This window comes from Solea solea, chromosome 3 (genome assembly GCF_958295425.1).
Source record: "Solea solea chromosome 3, fSolSol10.1, whole genome shotgun sequence".
Taxonomy (NCBI): Eukaryota; Metazoa; Chordata; class Actinopteri; order Pleuronectiformes; family Soleidae; genus Solea; species Solea solea.
Genome location: NC_081136.1, coordinates 9422215 through 9445552, shown reverse-complemented (window position 1 = coordinate 9445552; position 23338 = coordinate 9422215). Strand labels below are relative to the sequence as shown.

The following is a 23338-nucleotide window of genomic DNA, read 5'->3' as shown; positions in this document are numbered from 1 at the left end:
CTGATACACACAGGAAGAAACAAGGATTTGATGGTTGCTGTGAAATCATCAAACCCTGGACTTGGAAGAATTTCGTAATGCTTGTGCAGTGCGGTCCAGCAAGTTGGAGAAGATACTTTTTAGACAAACTGACAACATAGTTCAAGGGTCATGTCCGTATCGTAGATGACTTTTCAAACAGTGTGAAGAGTCTTTGAAGAGAAATGGAGAGTAATGAGTGGCAGATATCAATGAGAATGGCAGAACTGAAAAAAGAAAACACGTCAAGTCAAACAAGACAGTGAATGAAACTGTGAGGGACCTATCCTTCTCTTCAACCGAAATAAAGAACATTGAGTGTTTCACCCCTTGAAGAAAATTGAAATTTTCAGCATGTAAACATTCATTTCATGTGCCTGTGAATGAATAAAGAAACTAAATATGCAGTCTGGCTATGAATGTCTTTAATGTTTCCCAGATCAGAATCACAGCATACAGTGTATAATAACTTCTAAAGTAAACAGAAATATCATCACCTCATTTATTTATATAGTTTTACTTTACTTTTTTTTAATAATTGTGTTCTCTTTTTTTTATTCCATTATTTAACATTTTTTCTTAATCTCAAGTCTCTGATTTCAGAATTCAACAAAGAATGTAAAAACAAGACAACAGGTGCAACTTTGCAAGATGATGATTTATATGTGTGTGACGGTATATGCGGCACTGCTTCTTGTGTCTGTCTGCCAGTGTGGGCTGTTAAAGCTGCTGTCAGTCAAATACTTTCACTGAAGTCTGACTCCATTAGCACTTTATTCTGACAGCTATCACTGATTAAGAGTGTGTGTTCAGTGATATCTCAGGCTACGTCCCATAAGTAGAACTTACTTAACCGTTCAGTTAGAGCGGAAACACGTGTATTGTTCGTTTTTTATCCGTCTTAAAAAAAAAACAGCTGTATGAATGTAGCCTTAGTCTCAGAGTACGGCGACGAATCTCGGAGAAACTTTTCCAGTATTCTACAAGACAGCATCACTGTCAGCAGCTTTAATCATGTGCTTTCATGCATCTGCACCTGGTATGACACGGGATCTCCAGATCACCTCACTGATGGGCAGGAAGCCACCATGTTTCCTTTCAAGGAAGAATCAAGTGAGATCCAGTGCTGTTCATTTGGTTACACGCGAGTCCACAAACATCAGTCTCATCCACTGTGAGACTTTTCGGATTCACCTCACGCCATTCGTCCACCTTTCGTCTGTTTGCACCACGAAACCCTTCCCTGCTACATCGCATTACTGTACAGCAACACAACCGCCATAATCACAATGCAGCACAATGTGTGATGGAGTTACTCTGTAATGGTATGAGGCATCTTATGGTATCAAAGCCCTCATGTCTGTCCCACAAATGATTAAGTGGCAACATGTAAACATTGCTACATGTAAAGTGGGTTCACTTTTCATATGACTGCATTCATGTCTGTGGACAGATGACAAGTCGTGGCCATGAATCACTGGCCAGTTCCCTACACTTTCATTACATTAGTTAGCTGACAAAAGGCCAAGCTGGCTTGTATCAGTCATTTTTGCCTCTGAAAGTCACACCCGTTATGCAGTGCAGAGTCGTCAGGAGTACACTTGGATCAGTTTTCAAAATAAAAGTCTGCTTAAGCTTAAAACGAGACTGAAACAACATTTTCAAATGTCAACATGTAATATTCATAGGAACACGGCAAATGCTGAATACATATTGATGCGGGAACTGCAGAGGAAATTAATTCTGCTACAATGACATTCCTGATTAGGAATCATGATGCTACAAGAATGCCCATGTGATTGATAGTATAATGGGCAACGTGAGAACAAGACAAGGTAATGAAAATAAAACAAATTTGTACTTCAATGCGGCAAGCAATTTTACTCACCAGTGAGTTTGAAATCTCTATGGGGGCATGTTTTTCTGCTAACTGCACCTGTTGTCTTCTGTTGTCACAAAATAAGTATTTCATTCATTCACTCAGAAAAAAAAAAGGGGAAAAAAACGAACATGAAACTTAATATTTACAAATATTTTGTCTGTTTGATTCTTACACTTAAAAATGTACAGTTTAGATCCTCTTCCAGATGTCGTGTGTCTCTGTCCTGCCACAAAGTTTGGTATTTTTCTTCACACATCCAGTTTCCTCAGTGGGCAAACTGCAGTGAATCTGCCAAAAGAGCGCCCTCAAGTGTTAAGTTTACAAAATAGCCAAAGAAATGGTACAGACCAAACTGAATACCTTGTTTCTGTTTTCACCTCCAGTGCTGTCACTGTAGCTGTGTTGTGGTGAGGTTTACTTCACAACCTCTGAATCCACAGGCGTGAGTACAAAAGTGTTCACATGGGTCTGATTGGACAGATCCTCCATAGGACAGAGTAGCAAGGTGGTAGAAAGGTGAGCCTTTGATTTTCACTTCATCTCCTCCTGTCAATCGTCTGACACGTTGATTTCAACATTACAGGCTGTGAGTCTTTTTTTCCAGTCTCTTCCCAATCGCCTCATCTCCATAGCTTGCACCTTTCCTGCTCATCGTCTATCACACACGTCCGCCTGCAACACGCCCGAGTCAGTCGTCTTATGTTTTACGTTGTGCATGTTTCCCTTTCAGGAGGCTTACAAACCCCTTGACAGGAGCAGCCAGGTACTGTGTATGTCTGTCCTTCCAACCCCCCCACCCCCCCCAATTTAGGCAGTAACATAACAGTAAACAAACAAACACACTAAAGCTAGAGCACAAGCAAAGACAGCACCGGTGACTAACTTCCCCCATACTGGATGTAGGCTTCCATGGGTTCCTGTGGGCCCAAATAATAGCTCATCAGTTCAGTTACCATACTGTATTTACCAGAGTATATCCCATGATGCAATTTGTGAAATCCCGTAAGCCTGCACATCCTCACCTCTCCAAAAAAAAAGAAAAAAAGGAGAGGAAACAGTAACCAGAACCAATGTGTTGCTTTAACCCTGTTAAGGAGATCCGAGCCCCCTTTCGTCTCGCAGCTCTGTGCTGCAGTCTGTGAAGGACCACCAGTTCCCCTCAGTGTGCTTAAGAGTTTCAATTACAACTGATGAGCTCACAACAAAAAAACTCCCTAACCTTGTGAAGTAACCCTTGAAAGTGAGGATAACAAGCAGAGCTCAACTGAGGTCAGAAATTGTGTAGAACGGAGCAGACACAGTGAAGTCAGGTGGTCACAGTGGGGTGTGTATGGGCCATCACTGCAATGTGGGTGTTACTCGTGAATGCAAAGCTTGAGTATTGATGTGGAGAGGAGAGGAGAGGAGAGGAGAGGAGAGGAGAAGTGGGGTGAGGTTGGCAAAAAAGGGAGGCATTTTGGTCGGCAGCAGGAAGGAGTTCCAACTCCCATGGGGATTATCCAGCCTGTCTGCCTTTCTCCATCTTTCTATCTCCTTGCTGTCTAATTAGGGCATGCATATGCCAATGTGAAGCTGGTCTGACACAAACACACACACACACACACACACAAACAGAATATGCATGTGCTGGAAATAGTGGCGCAGACGGGAGAGGGTAGGTGTAAAAGAACAGAGGCTCTGCTTTGTCTCTCGTCCTCATTGAAATACAAAAATAATCCCATACACACCACCAGCCTGCAACCGATTGAGTACAACAAGCACTGCAAAAAGGGAGCGAATGGAAAAGAAGAAGCCGCTACAGCGAGATGATGACATTGCTGTAGCTTTGTTGCATTTGCTTGGAGATGCTACGGATGACTATGCTCCTGATTTGATCCAGTGAGATTTGTGGCAAAGGCTCTTTTTTAAAAAATGAGTGTTGGGAGGTGAAGAGGTGGACTTTTCTGCTTTGTTCTTATTCTTTGAGGTTTAACAGACCAAAATCCAATGTGGACTGATATGATATGAGAAGATTTGGGAAACGTGCATTGACAGATACAGAGTTCGATCCCCCATCATCATCTTTAAAAATAATTCATGCATAGATCCCCCACTGAGAAAACCCATTTATATGCTTTCTGCTTTGTACATATTTATATATAACTATATATAATATCATTTCTCTATATCTATATTTTCAGCAAGAAAATCGTTCCACAAAAAACAACAATTGAACAACAAATGACTCAAAAAAAAGAAGAAAGAGAACATGAAAAAAAAAACACAATCAAGGGCCAGTTTGGCACTTTGTCATGAGAACACACAGAATCTGTTAGTTGACAGTAAATAGGAATAGTCTAGAATTTCCTTTAGTTTTTCTCCACTCCCTCAAAGAGAAAACAAACACATTTGTACATACTTGGCACCAAAAATGCTGGTAGAATGAAAGTATCAGATATCAGTGTTTTCATAGCTTTATGTATATTTAGTGTGTGTACTCTATGTCTCCTTCTATAGCTCAGTAGTCTAGAGCAAAGGAGCACTGGGGAGAAATAGAATCACATGTTGAATGAGGGGATCAAAGCAGGGATAAGACACAGATGTGGGAGAAAAAAAAAAGAACCATAATACACAAGTGAGAGTAAAAAGTAACGATGACACAAAAGTAAAAGTGTACGGCCCTTTTGACAAATGTCAGAGGGCTTTAGTCTGGAAACAGAAGACTTTCTTTGAAAGCAGTATCTCTATGAGATCTGTACCACCCCAAAGTCATCATTTGCTGCCTTGTAGTTCAGTTGCTTCTCCACATGCCACCAGTGGAGGTCGCTGCTGAGTTTGACAGCCTGAGAGAGACAAGAGAAATCAGAGATCAGAACAAAGGCCCACACCCAGAGGCCTTCCTTCTAGATCAGTGGCACAGCCAGACTTGCTGGTCCTTGGGTGGTGCTGTGTCAGCGCAGTCCCTACTATACCCTGGTTGTGGAGTGGGGGTGGGGCAAGGTGTTGTTGTGGCCAGTGGAGGGGAAGGTGTTGAAAGCATGGAGAGGCTGCATGCTGGTGATGGTACTGGGCATCATGGTGATGGTGTTAGGCGTCATCAGCGGCACGTCGTCAGGGGCGCGGCGCAGCGCCAGTGTGTAGTCGGGTGGGCAGGCGGGTCGAAGGATGTCATGGGGCCTGAGAGGCTCCATGTCGTGGTGAGCGTCGTGCTCCGAGTGCTTCATCTGCAGCGACATGATCTCCTCCTCCTGACTGTGAGCCAGGTCGTTGGCCGGGCCGCCCCGCTGAGGAGACAGGCGGTGGCGTCGCATCTCGTGCCGCTTGTCGCGCTTGTAGTAAAGTGCGGCGAAGGCCAGAATGTTGAGGAAGAGAAGTGACGCCCCCACGGCGACCGTCACACTTAGCTCTGTGGAATAGTCTCGTGTGTCTCCGGGGAAAAGAACTTGCGGCGGACGCTCCGAACCCTCAGGTTCTGGCTCAGACGGGAACGTGGGGTAAGGGTGGCGAGTGGTGCGAGGGCCCTGGGGTCTGGGCCAGGTTCCATAGGTGCCTGTACGAGGAACCGACGGAGAGCGGGTAGTGGTCGGGAAGAACACCTCATGTAGGCTGTGGAGGTGAGGAACTAATTCCAGCCAGAAGGCCACCTTGTTGGCCCTGTAGTTATCTCTTACACGTGGTTTTAAGCCAATGTGGAGGTACTGCTTGTCCTTTGAGTTAAACTTGGTCCAGATGACCTCTTCAAAGCGGTTGGGCTTGGTGTGAATGAACTTGGTGTCCTGGGGGACTGGCAGGTTAGGATCCCTAGAGGACAAAGGGGGTGAATCTGAGTTATAGACCAAGTTTGATGACGTAGCAGCATATTATATCTTTGTTATATTTCACAAGGCTACTTATTTGACGCTAATTTGGATACAATAGGGGTTTAACTGTAATTGTTGTGTATGTATCTGTTAAAAGTCACTGCATAGATTTCGTAGATAATGATGAAAAGGAAGAAACATTTAGTGATTAATTAATGTTTTTGCCTAAGAAGTGCTATTTTTCTTTTTTGCATGTGCTTTGGCTGAAAAGGCACATATTTATTTTGATAAATGGACTAAATTTCACTGAAATGAAATAAAAAATACCTACCCAGTCTTGGCAAAGTTGGTCCAATAGGTCATCACCACGGCACTCAACATCACATCATTCTTGGAGAAGTTGCAGGGGAACAGATCTGTGGCACCGATCATGGGCACACCAAACACGTACGGTATCTCATCTCCATGGGCGGCGTCGGCCCATTCGGGTCGCGTCTCCGTCTGGCAGTGATGGTAGAATGTGTAAAAGAACACTGGTGACTGAAACTCAGCGTGGAGCTTGGCAGTGGCCACTGCTGGCGCCACCCACTGGTGGTCTGTAAACAGAGCTAAGAGCGTCTTCCTCCGCATGTCGCCATTGTCTCTGTCTGCCCAGTCGGTGTACATGAACTTGATGGTCTCCCTCAGGATGTCTTTGCCTGAAGGTGAAGACAAAAGGGAAACAGTGAGAGGAGGATGAAACAGTGTGGAGTAGGGCTGGGTATTGATTACAAATTTGTGATGTGGTATTCATATCTGGTTTCCAATACAAATTTTATAAAATTAATAAAATCAATAAAACAAAAAAAAATTGCATTTCACGTCACTGTAAAATTCTTTAGTTTTGGCTGGTCTAGTCATCTTCTTGCAATAAAATATGTAACAACAAGTTAATCTTTCGCAAATAAAGTTGTAATACTAAGAGAATAAAGTCGTATTTTACGACAATAAAGTTGTAATTTTACGACAATAAAGTTGTAATTTTACGAGAATAAAGTTGTAATTTTACAAGCATAAAGTCGTAAAATTACAAGAATAAAGTTGTAATTTTATGAGAATAAAGTTATAATTTTACAAGAATAATGTTGTAATATTATGAGAATAAAGTCGTAATATTATGAGAATAATGTCATAATATTATGAGAATAAAGTCGTAATTTTATGAGAATAAAGTTATAATTTTACAAGAATAATGTTGTAATATTATGAGAATAAAGTCGTAATATTATGAGAATAAAGTTGTAATTTTATGAGAATAAAGTTATAATTTTACAAGAATAATGTTGTAATATTATGAGAATAAAGTCGTAATATTATGAGAATAATGTCATAATATTATGAGAATAAAGTCGTAATTTTATGAGAATAAAGTTATAATTTTACAAGAATAATGTTGTAATATTATGAGAATAAAGTCGTAATATTATGAGAATAAAGTTGTAATTTTATGAGAATAAAGTTATAATTTTACAAGAATAATGTTGTAATATTATGAGAATAAAGTCGTAATATTATGAGAATAATGTCATAATATTATGAGAATAAAGTCGTAATTTTATGAGAATAAAGTTATAATTTTACAAGAATAATGTTGTAATATTATGAGAATAAAGTCGTAATTTTATGAGAATAAAGTTATAATTTTACAAGAATAATGTTGTAATATTATGAGAATAAAGTCGTAATTTTACAAGAATAAAGTTAGATGGACGTACACGTTGCTGAGATGAATTGGACAGTAAACATTAAGGAGGTGTCTGTGTGTGTGTGTGTGTGTGGGATAGAGTGACAATATGCCTCATAGAGCGCATAGTGAATGACAGGCACTTGAGATGGAGCATGAGTGTATTATCCAAATGAGCCGGTGTTTTGACTGTGGCCCGCTGTGAGGTGTTTGCAGGTTGATCAGTTAGGAACAACAGCACTGTGATTGGGAGCTGTCTGCCTGGGGGATGATGAGAGACAACATTAATGCCCACAGAGCCACAAAGGCCAAAGCACAGACCCACCATGGTGAAAGATAATCTCACTGATAGGCAGCCTCTTTAGTATGCTTGTCTTGGTTTATATATGCACTGGGAACTTTATATCGTCTTTTCCTTTGCTCACAAATGTTTTTAGGAATTGCATCAGCACTGGGGGTTGTTTTTCAATCCAATCCAAACTTTATTTATAAAGCACTTTAAAAACAAAACAACAACAGCTGGTTTTTGATGTATGTTTGTTGATGTATGATGATCTAAGTGTAAACTGTGTTAGTAGGAAACAAAACAAAGCCTTTATTCTGTTTCAGAATCCCAAAAAGTAGAACTGTGATATGTAATGTAAAACTTTTATGCCTGTCAGATTCTGTGATCACTGGATTGGAATGATGAGACTCAACGTTGGCTATATATATATATATATATATATATGTATGTATGTATATATATATATGTATATATATATACATATATATATATATATATATACATATATATGTATGTATCTTACGAAGACAGGCTTTCTGCATGGAGTTTGCATGTTCTCCCTGCGTGTGCCCTGTGTTTTCTCCAGGTTCTCCGGGTTCCACAGTCCAAAAACAAGAATTATGCAAATTGGACACTCTAAATTGACCGTAGGTGTGAGTGTGAGAGTGAGTGTCTCTATGTGGCCCTGTGATGGAGTGGCAAACTGTCCAGGGCGTACCCGGCCTTTCACCTTACGTCAGCTGGGATTGGCACCAGCTAACCGAGCGGACCCTCATGCCGAGGACAAAGCGGTCGAAGATGGATTGATATTTGTCGTTTCTACCAGTCACATTAATTAGGGTTTCACTTGCGTTTTTTTTAGAGACATGGTCATGTCAGGGCTATATCACAGTTTAAGGACAGGTCACACTTATTATACTTTTTTTTTTTTTTTTAAATTACACAGTATATTGCTACTACAACAAATCTAATGATGGCCTAAGTACTGAATATATTTCTTTTGACAAGTTCCCCTTTTACTTTTTGTCCTTTATGTATCCTGTCCTGGACATTCCATCTGACAGAGTTGCTAATAAGCACCAACAAAGAAATGTCCCCAATGAACGAGTCATCTGGGACGAGGTAGCACGGACAATATGGAAGAATTTGAAGCGCGAAAGATGAATCCAGCCGACATTTCTCACCTTCGGGGTATCCATAGAGATTATCTACAAAGTTAGAGATGGTGTAGTCGAACGCCGCAGCTGAGATGCCATCGTTGTCCTCACTGTCATCGACAAACTTCAGGCCCTCTCCTTGGTTCACTCCTATCAGGATGTCGTAGTTGAGGAACTCCCCCTGGTGGTTCGATGAGGTAAGAGAAATAAGTCGTAGAAATATCACAAACACAGATGCTTCTGAAAACAATTGTTGTTTTTTTGTATTGATTTGAAAGACTGCAGGTTATGACTTCAGCATTTAAGTGTCTGTTTGACAGCGTCAGTGCACAACAAGAGCTACGTTTGGGGATGAATTATTTATTCAGATTTAACTTGTTTTTATTTTGACCATTATTTTACCATCTTATAATGACAATGTCAAATGTGCAGATCAGGGCACTGTTGTTTATTATTTATTAGCATCTCCATTGACTGCTGTCGAGCATCAGAGTTGTGATTGTATCGTTTCACAAAGGGGAAGTTTACAGGTGTGTGAGCCTCCTCACCTGCTGCATGAGGATCTCAGGATCATCGGGCACCACATCGCCATCAACTACCGGGCCAAAGGCAATGTGGTAGCGCGCTGGTTGGATGTCCTGGTCCACCAGCTCCCTGAAGTTCTTGCGTCTCAGGCAGTCGACGAGGTCCGCTGTCTCCGCGTAGGTGCAGCCCACTTTCCGGGCGAGGATCTTCGTGTACTTGAGTGGCTGGTAGTTGACGGACCAGCTGGAGATGGCTGTTCCACTCTGGGCTATGGCCCTGTGAAACAGACCTGAAAAAGGAAAAAGGACCAGGGAAAATATTTGTATTACTACACGGGAAACAACTTTAAATGAAATGATGGCGAGGCATTCAGGCGCCATGGGGATCGTGGGCTCACATAGTCATAGTCATCTGGATTTTCCTCATGTCAGGATTAGGATGTGTGATATTGAATGGGATGGGAGGTGGTCTTATGTTCCATTTGACCACTTCCTCTTTGTCTAACTGCTTTGTCTAAAGACGGATCGGGAATGAAACTACACACCTAAATCCTCACAGCTAGAGTATGGTGTGATGCTGTAACTAACCCTCAGTTTCAACGGAGGTCTACAGGAAAATAGGAAGACTGCATCCATTTGTTTTACACACACTCACAAAATGGAGGCAGCACTGAATATTGGAAAAAAAAGACCAATATTCCTGTTTCCTGTTATCTCAGCCCTTCCTCTATCTAGGTGTCTCCTCCTCTTCTTCTTCTGTCTCTTTCGCGGTCTCCTCCGCTCCGACTGTCCTGCGCTGTTTGAGACACTTAAGTGGTTTTCGTGAGCGAGCTGCCTGCCTCTCGCGTTCTTTTCTTCCTCTACCGTCTCCTGAGCTGGAGACTGGTCAGTGAATTATTAAGCAGAGCTGCTGCAGAGCCCACCCTATTCCCTGGGAAATCAATTACAGACGAGAGAAGTGGGGAGTTAAATATTATTTCATTATTTCATTCAAAATAAGTTCCCCAGTACGTCCTGCTTTACTGGCCCAGTACTTTCATTAGGACTCTATCTATTTATCCAGATACCACAAATGCTGTTCTCTACTCTTCACCCCCCCATCACATTCCAGACCCTCCCTCCAAGCCGTCTGCTGCTGCCCTTGATTTGTGACGCTGTGATGTTGACATGACTGCTGTCCCTTTAAGACTTCCTTACCTGGAAAGCCTGGCAGGGGGAGAGGGGAGGGGTGCATGACAGACAGGCAGCGTCTAGTGGAGCTGATGTTAGATGATGGCGACGGAGACGATGATGACGATGGGGTGATGAAGAAGAGGAGGCATTTGAACAGACAGGTGGTGTCAGGGGTGTCAGTGACAGAAGACAACGGGGGTTAGCACATGCGTTTTCCGTAAACAGTTAAGGTTCCTCTGTTGCTCAAGTTCTCTCTGGAAAGGAAAAGAACAACAACAACCTCCCAAATGATTTATAAAGGAAAAGGCTTGGGTGATCCTGAGTTAACATGAAGGACGCACAACATTAGAACAAGTACAGAGGATTTGTTAAATGCAAACAGTGGACAGGTTTGACTTTCATGGGGACGCAATGAGTCAAAATTAGAGACGTATGAGATGATGCCATGTGATTTTCTCTCTCTGTCTCTCACACACACACACACACACACACACACACAGAGCAAAGACTGAGACAGATTCCTCTCACCCTCCATTCCATCCCTGTTCCTGTCTTTTGCAGCTTGTGTGTGTGTGTGTGTGTGTGTGAGAGATGAACAGAGGGATGAGATATTGTGGGGGGAACGTAGACAACAGAGGATTTATGCTCGGAGCAGCTGCGCGATCAAAGGCGGCGCGTGCGTGTCCATTCGGCTGCGGGTCGTCAGTCACACTCATCTCACTCCGGATCAAAGTTGACTGCACCCACAGGCCTCTCTCCTTAGGTGGCGCAGTGTTAACACTTAGCCCTCAGGGTGCGTTGTTGATAATGGGGGGAGCATTAGATCAGATAGATGTCGGTTTGCGACGGGTATAAAACTGCAGAGCAGTGGACCGTTAACAGAGCCACAAGCACTTGTCCCTCTCAGGTAATGACGAGCAATGTTTGAGCGGAAATACAAAAAAACAGGATCGAATTAGGACTAACTCATTAGCAACACGACAGCTTGGATTTGACAGTTCAAAGGATAATGAGTGCTTTCCTTTGAGGACAGAGGCGTCAAGATGCCGCGAGCTGACTTTTAATCTCACCATAATCTTCGTAATCCTGTGAAGAAAGACGATATAATACAAACGATACACAGAATGAGAGAAGTCCCTTCAACATTCACTGTGACCATAACCACATGACCTTATGAATACGCCTCTGTAGCCTATTGCAAGGATGATTGACGATGGAGCAATCAAAAGGAATTAAAGGTACAGTGTGTTATTAGTGTAGTTGCATGTTACAGCTGAATATCTCACACCACCCGAGTCACAGACAAGAACACTGCAGCCGACTGTGTGTGTGTGTGTGTGTGTGTGGAACAATCACCAATCTGTTTTGTCTATTCAAGTAGAAATAGGTCTTTCAGCCCCGTGTGTGAAATCTCTAAAGACATTACGAGTTCTAGTGATATCTAGAGTCTTTCCAGACACAGAAGTCTCTATTTCCTCATTTCCACAACAATGTTTAGTTTGTTCACTTGTGAGCTATTGTTAAAAAAAAAAAAAAAATGTAGAGCTAACCTGGCTCGTGAAATAAATATTAAAAGGCTCATTCTGCTTCAACTATTATGGGATTAGTGAGGAACGATCAACACTAGTGACGGAAACACGAGTGGAACAGGTCGTCCATGAGTTTTTCTATCCGTATGAATGAGCTGAAAAGAGAGATACATGTTCTACCAAGATAAGCAAATAACACACAGATTCCTCAGTTACCCTCTGAATGGTGCGAGAGGATGAGGAGGTTGACGCAGGACGCGCCAGCTCCGGAGCCGAAGATGGTGATCCTCTCTGGGTCTCCACCAAAGTGACCGATGTTCTCATTGAGCCAGCGCAGAGCCTGGATCTGGTCCAGCAGGCCGTAGTTTCCCTTTGCAGACTGATCGCCAGTGCTGAGGAAACCTGGGAGGAAAGAGAAAAACAAGATTGCCTTTGTGTTATAAATAGAGATTTAAGGGAAATTTGAGTACCTGCTGTATATTTGCAGGTCTCGAATACTGCGTATAAAGTACACTGTGTCTAACCAAGGTTTTAAAATGGTTTTAGGTTTACGGTAAGGAGACATGACCAGAGTCTCCACTCATCCTGACATGATGACGTTGTTGTAGAACAGGGGTCTCAAACTCAAATGACAAATGAATGTAAAACAGAACAAAACCAAAACTGCAAAGAAAGTACAAAACACACTCTAATATTCATATTCTAACAGTTTATATACATTTGCCTCATAACATTGCTTTACAGAAACATTTATCTCATAGTACACAACTAACCTAATGACATATAATATTACTGTTACCATGTATTATTACTATTATTATTATGTATAAACAGACAACTTATTAAACAAGATTAAAATAATGTAAACAAATGCACCTGTGTACGGGGTTTAATTCTCATTTTCGACTAAGTTTACAATAAGCACAAGGTTTTTTAGCCACAATTTCGAAAAAATGTCAACAAAACTCACATAAAAGTGATCAGTGATCAGTAATTAACTAAGTAATTAACCGACTGCGTGTCTATCGTGTTCTTTTGTGCCATTATCATGAAGAACACATGCTCCTCTTTTACAGTGAATACAGGCACTGACATTTGCCTCGCATGGTCATTTGCTGAGCATCTTCGATTGTTCCACCTCCATCTTCCCTTTAATGAAGTAGCCATTAACTTGCAGCCTCTCGGGTCTTAATGGGACTCCTAATTAGCTCCTTATTCAAGGCAGGGACAACTTAAAGGTCATCCATTAAGCCTATACACTAAAGGTTGCACACTTGTATACAGCTGGCCTCTTGGATCTGGTGTCTCAGAAATAAAAAAGCACATAGGACGTTCATCGTGACCACTTTAAGATCACAAGTCGCATGTCCCAACAACTGGTGAACAACTAATGCTGATAAAATAATAAGGAACTGAAATGTTAAAGGACATAAATGAGACACTAAGCTGCAGGGACAGACATTAGGGGCCTGAAATGCCACCTTGTGGCAAAAGCCGTGACGTGCATCCTGCACGAGAGAATGTATTTTATTCAAACTTTTGCTGCAGAACAGTAGAAAGTTACTGACTTTTTGAATGTGAAGGAGGCTTAATTAACTACTAGGCTGGGGTTTGGTTGCTTGAGCACAAGTATGGCAGAAAAAATGACCAAAAAAAACAAAAACAAAACAGAATTCACCCACTAAATTAAAACCTTGTTTTATTTCGAATGAGGCTCACAACATTATGGAATAATCATAAGTTCAGCCGCAGTCGGCTCATGGTCATTATCTCCAAACATTCATGAGAAACAAAAGGGATCAAACATAAATAATCCACATGTTTGGGTGCATTCATTAATAAAGACACAAAAAACAAAACAAACAAACAGGCAAAGACGCTGCAAATAAGCTGCCGACTGCATTAATGCCCCCCCCCCCCCCCAGTGTAATTACCATGACATATTAACCATAACCAATTATGCTAATTAGGTCATTCATTAAGTTAATGAATGCACTACATAGCAACACTTCTACGTCAGCAAAAGCTTCTTGCGGCAGATATTTAAAAGAGAAACATATGAAAATCTACTTTTAGGTCATTATTGTTGATTAGCGTTATTTTTGTCAGAGCGTGTATTGCTCTGCTTCGCTGTTTAGTTATCGCCTTTGCAAAAAAAAAACATGAGCTGTGCTGGTGGGAAATAAAAAAAACAAAAAAAAACCTAACGCGAGTGACTGAACACAGACCCTGCAGCAGACATCCTGATCCAACAGGACCCTGACGTTATCTTGTTAAAGCCAAAGCGCTTGTCTTTCCTGCAGCTTCACGCTGCGTCCATCTGACTGTGAGTCAGTGAACAGCAGCAGGCCACTTCACCCGGTCCTCCTTTTCCTCTATCATCTGATAAAAAGGCTTGAAAAAGAGAAGAAGAAGAAAAGAAGAAGAAAAAAAAGAAAAACCAGAGGAGCTGGTTAAAAATGCTGCGATGCAAGATGAAAGCGCAGCTCTGCATGAATAGCCTTTAAAATGGCTGTGGTGAGGAATGGCGGCTCAGAGGGGTGAGGAGGAGAGAGACAGAGAGAGAGAGAAAGAGGGAAGAGAGGGAGAGATGAAGAGAAATAGAGAATGAGTGAGAGAGAGAGAGAGAGAGAGAGTGTAGAGGAGAAGGAGAGAAGGATAGTGGGTGTTCTGTGAGTCCCGGATAGAGGCGCAGTGTTTCATCTGACTCCAAGACACCAGGGGTTGGCACGCACACGCATGCACACGCACACACACAATCATGCATGCATGCATGCACGCACACGGAGCTATTTTTTGCACAGCTCTTCTTCTTAGGACGCTGCATTAACTTCCATTCACTTGGACAGCCTCAACAAAGTGTTACCCCTCACCTTAACTATAACCAGCTTAGGCCTAACCTTAACCCAAGACCAGGTTTTGGTCTCCATGAGCACTACTGGTCCTGACAAAGTCAGTGTTTATGCCACACACACACACACGGGCACCGATCAAAGGCTGACACTACAGAGAAGGCTGCCTCCACTTCTTTCTCTCTCTCTCTCACTTTTGCACAAACACGCGTGTGTATGCAAGTGAGGTAACGGCACAAACACACACACACACACACATGTGTGCGTGCAAACAGGACGGACACACATTATCACACGCAGACCTGACAGCGTTTCCCCTTTTTCCCTTGCCTATTTCCAGAAGACACATGTGAGTGTTTCTGCAGCGACGAGGCTTTCATGTGCCATCAAAGAGCCTTCACGCGTGCGTGTGCAGGTGCAGGTTTGTCGTCGGGCGTGTGTGCACGCGCGCGCCGCATATGTTGGCTCCTGCATGTGCGCGACATACAGTATATGTGGATGAACTGTTGGAGGATGAAATTGGGCCTCAGAGCTCTCTTGGCAACAAAGTGATCATTGTCCAAGAGAGGAGTGCGTGCAGCATCACAGATGTGAGCAGCTCCAAGCGTGCGGATAATTCCATACACACACACACACTTAGTGTATCTTTTAGAATTACAGACGTTTCAGGGTATCTGCTTTAAGTTTAAGGAGGTCCAATGTAAGACTTGATCAAAACTAAGGCCTTGTTTAGACTTTCAGAAACAACTGTTCTCATTATATGTTGCACGTGATCCGATCTGCCTTTTTTCCATTCTGACATAGTCTAGTCTAGTCTTCCACACGGATTTCTGCAGTTAGAATGGTTTCCTGATATATGGATTTATATATCGACCGTTTAAAAACCATGCTCAAAAACCCTATTTGGGCTGCAGTGTAAACACGGTCTAAGACCTTACTTTAGCAGGTGCTTAGCACAACAATCGATACACAGGGCGATCTGCTGGTCAAACCTTACAGCACAGTTAAAAAAAAATAAACATGGAGATAGAGAGCGGATGCAGACTGAGACATCAACACGCCCTTCACAGTCGTGCTCAATCTCAATTTATATGCTCGTAGTAATGGCTTAATTCTCCGCGACGTTACTCCTTTTTACCCCACAGTTTCGGTCTTTAAGCTCCCGTCCCTGTGCATGTGCAAAACCTCACACTAAGGACGACTTAATGGCGCCATTGTTCCGCTCATTCTTGAGTTCCGCTCGGCACAAGAATGCAAGGACACTAATTACAAATCCGCCAAATTCCGAACAAAGATTTTTTCAGAGGAAACAGAGCAAACTACTGTATTGTGGCATTTAAAGGCCTTTGAATGACAGATTTAAGGATTAATGACCATTTTATAAAGGATAAATGAGGCCTTCATTTTGAACGTGATTCCTTAAATTGCCCAAGAGTTTAGACCACTGAAGCCAGATTGCGCTGCCAAATGTTCCACAGTTTTCTGGAGTGTCACGCCAAATGAAGCTCAGGAGGAGAAGGACTGGGAAGCAGGAGAACAAGGGGAGAAATATTGCTTTTTTTCTTCTTCTTCTTCTTCTTCTTCTTCTTCAGTGAGCTTAAAAAGAGGCTTTTTCCTCCACAAACAACACTCTGGCTTAGACCCAGCAATTGGCCTTGGGTGATTTGCTGCGCTCCTCTTCCTCCTTTTTCTTTGTGCCGTTTCTTTCTTCTAAAGTAGTTATTACTTTTGCCTCGCCGTGACAACCAAATTATCTGTGAAATTATTCAGATTTTATACCCTCATACTGGTCAGGATCCCTCTCACTGCGACTCCGTGCGTGTGTGTTTGTGCTGCGATCATTTCCTGAGCAGAGAAACTGTGACATTTGTAGATGTGAACAATTATCTGAATGAGGGGGAGACCGGCTTCATGTCAACGCCAGTTATCACCTTTGCCTAATCTCTCCCTCTCTCTCTCTCTATATATATATATATATAGTCACCTATAACGTTATGGTAATTAATGAGTTCACCAAAGCATCAATTCCCTGTATAAATTTTCCCCCCATTATTTATTTCTAGTTATTTCCTTGTGATTCCCTTCGACTCCACTCCACATTGTGTCACAGCTGCATTGAGTTACTGCAGATGCTAAACCAACATTTCCTGTTTCGGCCAGTTTGTGAAACGACGAATCATTAACCCTTAGTGTTCATGCGGCACAGATCAGTGATCACAGGAATAATACACAACTCCTTATATGGACATCCTGGGGTTGTTGAGTCAAAGTTAGGATTCAAATGAAATCGCACATTTAAAAAAAAAACGTGCAGAAGTCACAAAATAGAGCGCTTTTCTTTCCTTAGACATTAAGTGGCCATGGGTAAGGTTAGTGTCCTGTCATTATTGTGCTTTTATAGCTCAAGCCCTGTGTTGTCATATAATACACTCAGAGATATCATAACAGCAAATAATGAAGTGTGGGAGCTCGCTCGCTCGCTCTCTCTGTGTGCAAGTGTGTGCATATTGCAAAAGAAAACCAGGCCAGCTCCCAGCAGACGACGAGTGCAAGTCTTTCTCAAAGCCTGAGTCTGCACATGCATGTTTATCTGGATGTGTTTACAAGAGACGAGTGTGACTGCTCTTGTTTTTGTCACCGGCCAGTCTGTCTCACACACACACACACACACACACACACACACACACACACGGAGAGGGAGGGTGGCAGCAAGGGAGAAGGATGAGAGCGGCTGACGGAGACAGAATGAGTCACAGAGGGGCAAACACAGCAAGAGGAAGTGAGATGATCGATTGTCAGGTGTGTGCTTGACCACAGGGACAAGGAGAAGGACTGGTATCTATTTCATTCTCCTACTTTAACTAGAACCTTTATGGAGTGGCGGTGTGTGTATATCGATCAGGTTCCGTTGCCCTGTGAAGACTTTTACTGCCCCAAGGAATAATCGCTCACCTCTTCCTGAATCCTTCTCCTCCTCCTCCTCCTCGCCTTCCCTACATTCCTGTTTATCCTTCATGTGGCTCCCTTGAGTATTACTGTCCCCGGGGTGTTTCTAAGCAGTCAGAGGGTAATGGCGGGTGAAATAGGGGAGCCATGGGCCAGATCAGACACGATGTATGGTGTAATGTGTGTGGGTCTGTGGAGAGCACTTGTACAAAGCCGGTGAGTGGAATTGTGTTTTCCCTCCAACGCTGTGTTTGAACTCCGCCGAAAAGACTTCGACTTCTGCGATCGGGGTTCGCATTTCCCTGACACCACCTACCACCTTCCAAACATGTAGCCACAGGTACTGTATCTGTAAGTAAAACATATGGTATTTCACTACGTTAGATTCTAATCGTAGTGTGAAATTTCAACAAATTCATCCTGTGGGCCAGATTGGACCCTCTGGTGGTCCGCTTCTTACCCGCGGGCCGTACGTTTGACACCCCCGTCATAGTTATTATTATGATTATATTATAATTTCTATTATAAATGATTTCAGACAAAAGAGATTGAGATTGGCTCCTGAAAGAATGTTGAAGGTAGTTGTGGTTTTAAACTTCTACAAAGACAGAAGAATTTTTGCAATTCTGAGGCAACACATTCATAGCAATGTGTGTTTGCGTTTATATTGGCACAGAAAATGATATCATGATATACTATTATTATTCAATTATTGCCCAGCCTTAATTGTTTAAGTTTAGCTGAGATAACCCAGATGATGAGGTCATTTAATCTCCATCCATAGCCTTAGATCACTTTGCACAGCTGATTACAAGTCATAAAAAAAGAGCCAACTTGACTTTTACATGCAGTAAAAGTCTAAAAGTAATATTTTTATAACCACTACCTCGGCCAAACCCACATAAAATGTTTCGTAATTGTTTCTGAGCAGTAACGGGTGAAGGAGGGAGGAGGAAAGAAGACAAGAGCTAATGAATCTTCAAACCACTGCTGTCCTTTCCTCCAGCAGCAGCAGCAGCAGCAGCAGCAGCAGCAGCAGCGGCAACAGCTGTGCGCGGGTTAGGATTAACCGAGCACAACAAACAGCAGAAATAAATGGGGAAACTGTCTTTGTGGGTCTGCAGGGGCGCGTGAATGTGTCCGCATTTGTGCGTCTCCGTCTTTTATTTGTGTGTTTACAAGCACATATACGAGAGTGTGAGTTTATCTGTGAACGTATGCATGAACCGTCATCTTCCACTTTATGCTTCTGACGTCCATGGCTGCCGTGGTGTAATGAAAGGCTGTTGTGTTTCTCTGAAGCTAAAAGCAGTCCTCTGCTACTATGTGCTGGCAAAATGCAGCAGCACTTCAAACACAGCCCATGCTGATTTGGCCTAGATACTGGAACTCCTCCGTGCGCTCGCACGGCACGGATCGCTGCCGGCGTGGTGCGGCTCGGCTGAGCTTGGTGTTTCGTTCATCTGGCCCCAGTTCAAGCCTTGTCTTATCTTATTAATTATTCTCATTTGGCAATTTGTCTCCATTTACGGACAGGAAAACGGCAGCCTGGATAAAACTGGACTCAGGGTGTCACAGAAACCCTGACAGTTTCACATCAAAACATGTTCAGTGAAAGATGTCACTCCATATCTACGCTCGCTGACAAAGATTTGAAGCGTTCGCATCAATTATTGAGCACCTAACCTCCTTCTCAACTCACAAGGTCGGGCTGAGCAATGGGGGAGTATTGATTCAAACTAGGGCTGTCACTTTTTGAGCCAGAATTCAGATTTTCAGAACTCAGCTTGGACGTGTATTCGAGTGTCTGAAGTAATGACCAGGTCATCCAGCAGAGGGTGCTGTGAATCGATGGCGCTCAGGCAGATCGCTCTTGTGTAGTTCATTCATACAGCTGTCTTGAATTAGCAACCTATCAGCCAATCAGAAAATAGAATTTCTTGTTGCCGGGTAAAGTTTGAAAAAGTTTAGTGGAATTTGTACTTTTTTTCCTGGCTAGAACCCTGTGTACCATGATGGAAACTATGGTATTATAAAAGAATGTGAAATGATCAATATCAAATTACCATTGGGTCGTGACAGGCTTGCGTCGGGTAGCTATGCTCTACTCTGTTGCCCTTTTAGCCCTAAAAGTATCTTATATAGCCTGTCACGATATATTCATCTGAGCATGATTTTGTTTTTAACTTGACTTTCTGTTGCACACACCGACACACACACACACACACACACACACACACACACGGTGTTAGTGTGATAAATCCGCTGAGCTGTCTGACGTTTTTCCCTCCGTTGGCATTGTAATTAAAATATGCAAATGCTATCATAAAACACATGTGACAGTGGCAGTAATGCCAAACGCCTCCAGGTTTGGGAGGTTATTGTCAGATAAAGCCACTTCACATCAAACACGTGAGTGACACGAAACACTGTGTGTGAGACTTGAGATCGACGTCCGTCGCGCGAAGAAGCCGACCCGACTGCTGCCTTACAAGTCAGGGGAGTGGACGACTTCTCACGTCTATCGTTCAGCTCAGCACATGAGTAGACATTATAAATGACAGTCTTTAAGTCTTCACCCATCACCCTGGTCCTCTACCGCTGCCTCGCGAGCCACTTCCTTTAACCTCATAATATGAAATATGGAAAAACACTTTGGCATCACAGTGCAGTAACAATATGGTGATAGTATATGGTCATAATAGTATGTGAAAGGGAAGGTAAAACTATCTCATGTCTACAGTCATCACCATGTATTTTGAACATTAGGGAGTATAAAATTCAACTCAAAATTCACATTTTGCCTATAGTCAATTCAGTTATTATTTTGAAAACATACATTTGGGAATAACATGATATTACTGCAATATTAACTACGTATTAGGTGGAAAATGCATTAGAAATAAGATGGCCTATTAAAAAATGATGACCAAGTTGTCTCTGTTTTTATTCTTGTCTTCTTTTTTTTTTTAAATGTTGCTTTTGTTTGGGAAAAAAGAAAGAAAATATTCAATGTAGTAGGAGTTTAGGAAAGCTTGCAGTCGCGGGTTACAATGTAACTGGAACATCGCGTCCTCTCACGCTCAGGCACTGCCTGACGATTGCTGGGAAGGAAGTTAATGTAGATCATCTTCCTTAATTTATTGCAGAGAGGGCGTCCACGTTTTGTTTTCACAGGCAAGTCATTGACTGTAAACAGCTTCCTCGAAGTACAAATATTAATGTATGTGACCGTGTTGGTGTAAATCCTGTGCATGATTATTCTCTTAAGATCTGTGCTGTTTTTTGTGTTTTTTCTTAAGATTGTTTTTGGTTGTTTTTTTGCTTGTTGTGTTCAGTAGTGATGATGACGCACACACACACACACACACACACACACACACACACACACAGAGCAGGCCTGTGCTTCCCCACACTCCCCCCCTCGTCTCAAAAAGTCCAATTCAGAATTTACAGACAGCACAAACTGCCGTATCATCACGATCATCACATTACGTCTTTAAATATGCATTTCCTGCACAATGCACACAATCCCGTGCCTCATTAATGTCTGGAAAACACCCTGTATAAATAATTGCCATCCCAAGAGTCTATAAAACAAGTAAGCCGTCCACTTTTTATCCTTATTTGTTCCCATCTTTTATTGTTGACCTATTGCTTTTTATTAGTCCCTCATTTTTATTATCTGCTGGATGTTATTTCTTCTTTTCTGTCCATGAACTGCAGCAGTTGCAGGGTCAGCTCGCTATTTTTGGAAGTCCACAAATGCCACACGACCATAAAAACAAATACTGTATTTCCTGTATGAGAAAAAACTAGTAGTCATTTATTATTTCATATTATACAATGTTTTTTTTTTGCTTTTCCCTTATTTTACTTGACAGTCACGTGGAGCTTTTTTCAGAATTGTGACTTTTTCTCTAATCTCAGAATTCTGACTTTAATCTAAAATTCTACTTTTTCTTTAATCCCAGACTTCTGACTTTAATCTCAGAATCCTGAGTAAAAAAATCTGAATATTGACTTTAATCTCAGAAATCTGACATCTTTAATCTCAGAATTCAGATTTTTTTCTCCGAATTTTAACTTTAATCTCATAAACCTATATTTTTTTTCAATCTCGGAATTTAGATTTTCTTCTCAGAATTCTGACTTTAATCTCAGAATTCTGACCTTTTCCCTCAGAATTCTGAGTTTAATCTCTGAATCTCGTGCTGTTTATTCATTTATTTTTACATGTATGTTATTACTCTTGTTTAATGCACTTTCTGTCAAAAAGTGCAAAAATGAAGACTTTCTTGGTCCGACACTGGCTTCTTTTACTCCACACCTAACAGTGTGTGATCCCACTGGTTCCACTTCTAAAGACGTCTTCATGTCCTCACTGCCGACACAGACTACAATGGAAAGTGCTGAAAAGGTAACAGGTTGAACAGGCGTGAAGAGAAAACACCTGTCAGGTACGTAGTGTACCCTGATAGTCAGTGTGTCTCCCTTCCTGTGATTTCCCCCCCACGCTCTTTCTCTCTGTTATCTCATGCATCAGTCCCTCTCTGCCTCTATCCCTCCCCCCCTTTGATTCAGCCAGTAACACATGCTCAGCATTAATGAAACGTTCAGCCACTGTGTGTGAACCTGAACCTGGCGCTGTGCACGTTCTGGTGGTAAATCAGAGACGGCTCTCTAAGCCACCGACATCACAACTCTGGTGACGAGGATCTCTCCTCCTCCTCCTCCTCCTCCTCCACCGCACCGTCCATCATTCCTCTCATCTGATCTGTGAGCCAGACTCAGCTGCACGTCTGCCTGTACGTGACAAGTGTCTACAATATCGTGAATTACGTGCTGCGCGTTCAGTACGAAGGACTTTGAGAGACGATGACACGAGCTGTCACTCAAAACCAAGATAGGTTTGTTAGAACAAAGCTCAGTCCTTATAACACTTTAAATCAAGTGTGCAAATGTACTTAAAATAGCTTTGTCAACAACTTCCACATAACTGAGTTGTATTCAAACTAATTAAATACTATTATTAGAGAGGAAATAATTAACTTATATGAAACCAACAAGTTATTTCAATGTTATCTGGTCAAGTTAGCCTTGACCAGACATACAGTCATTACACTGACCTAACTCACTAATGTAATCCTAACTCAACTGCATTTAGTCACAGCAACAGGTGCACCCATGGTAAGTTGCCATGGGAATAATGCACAACATCCTGGGTTGTGTGTTTATAGATATATAAGATACATATTCAGGATTCTTATGTGCTGTTGAGTCAAAGTTATGATTCATCTTATATATATATATATATATATATATATATATATATATTGCTAGTGATGTAAAGTAGCAATAATCATGCAGACGTCACAAAATAGACCGTTTTTGCTTTGTGAACTTTGAACTGTGACAAATTTCACAAATTCAGTCCGATTTTAAACATTTTGAGTACTTTTTGCTGAG

The 23338-nt window shown here is 42.0% G+C and overlaps 1 protein-coding gene across 5 annotated transcripts in view; it reads right to left on the bottom strand.

The window, feature by feature from the left end:
• Window positions 1-421: 421 nt before the first annotated feature.
• Window positions 422-23338, bottom strand: part of nlgn2a (neuroligin 2a) — a 168882-nt gene continuing 145965 nt past the window's right edge. For 4 of the 5 annotated variants that reach the window (XM_058624877.1, XM_058624880.1, XM_058624878.1 and 1 more), the window contains 6 exons: window positions 12288-12473; window positions 9394-9659; window positions 8873-9026; window positions 6011-6377; window positions 4852-5680; window positions 422-4722 (listed from right to left, as the gene is read on the bottom strand). In XM_058624877.1, coding sequence (XP_058480860.1) covers window positions 4624-4722; window positions 4852-5680; window positions 6011-6377; window positions 8873-9026; window positions 9394-9659; window positions 12288-12473 — 1901 coding nt within the window. In that variant the 3' untranslated portion in view covers window positions 422-4623. Of the gene's footprint in view, window positions 5681-6010; window positions 6378-8872; window positions 9027-9393; window positions 9660-12287; window positions 12474-23338 lie in introns of all 5 variants that reach the window. The other variant, XM_058624881.1, reaches the window with a different exon arrangement.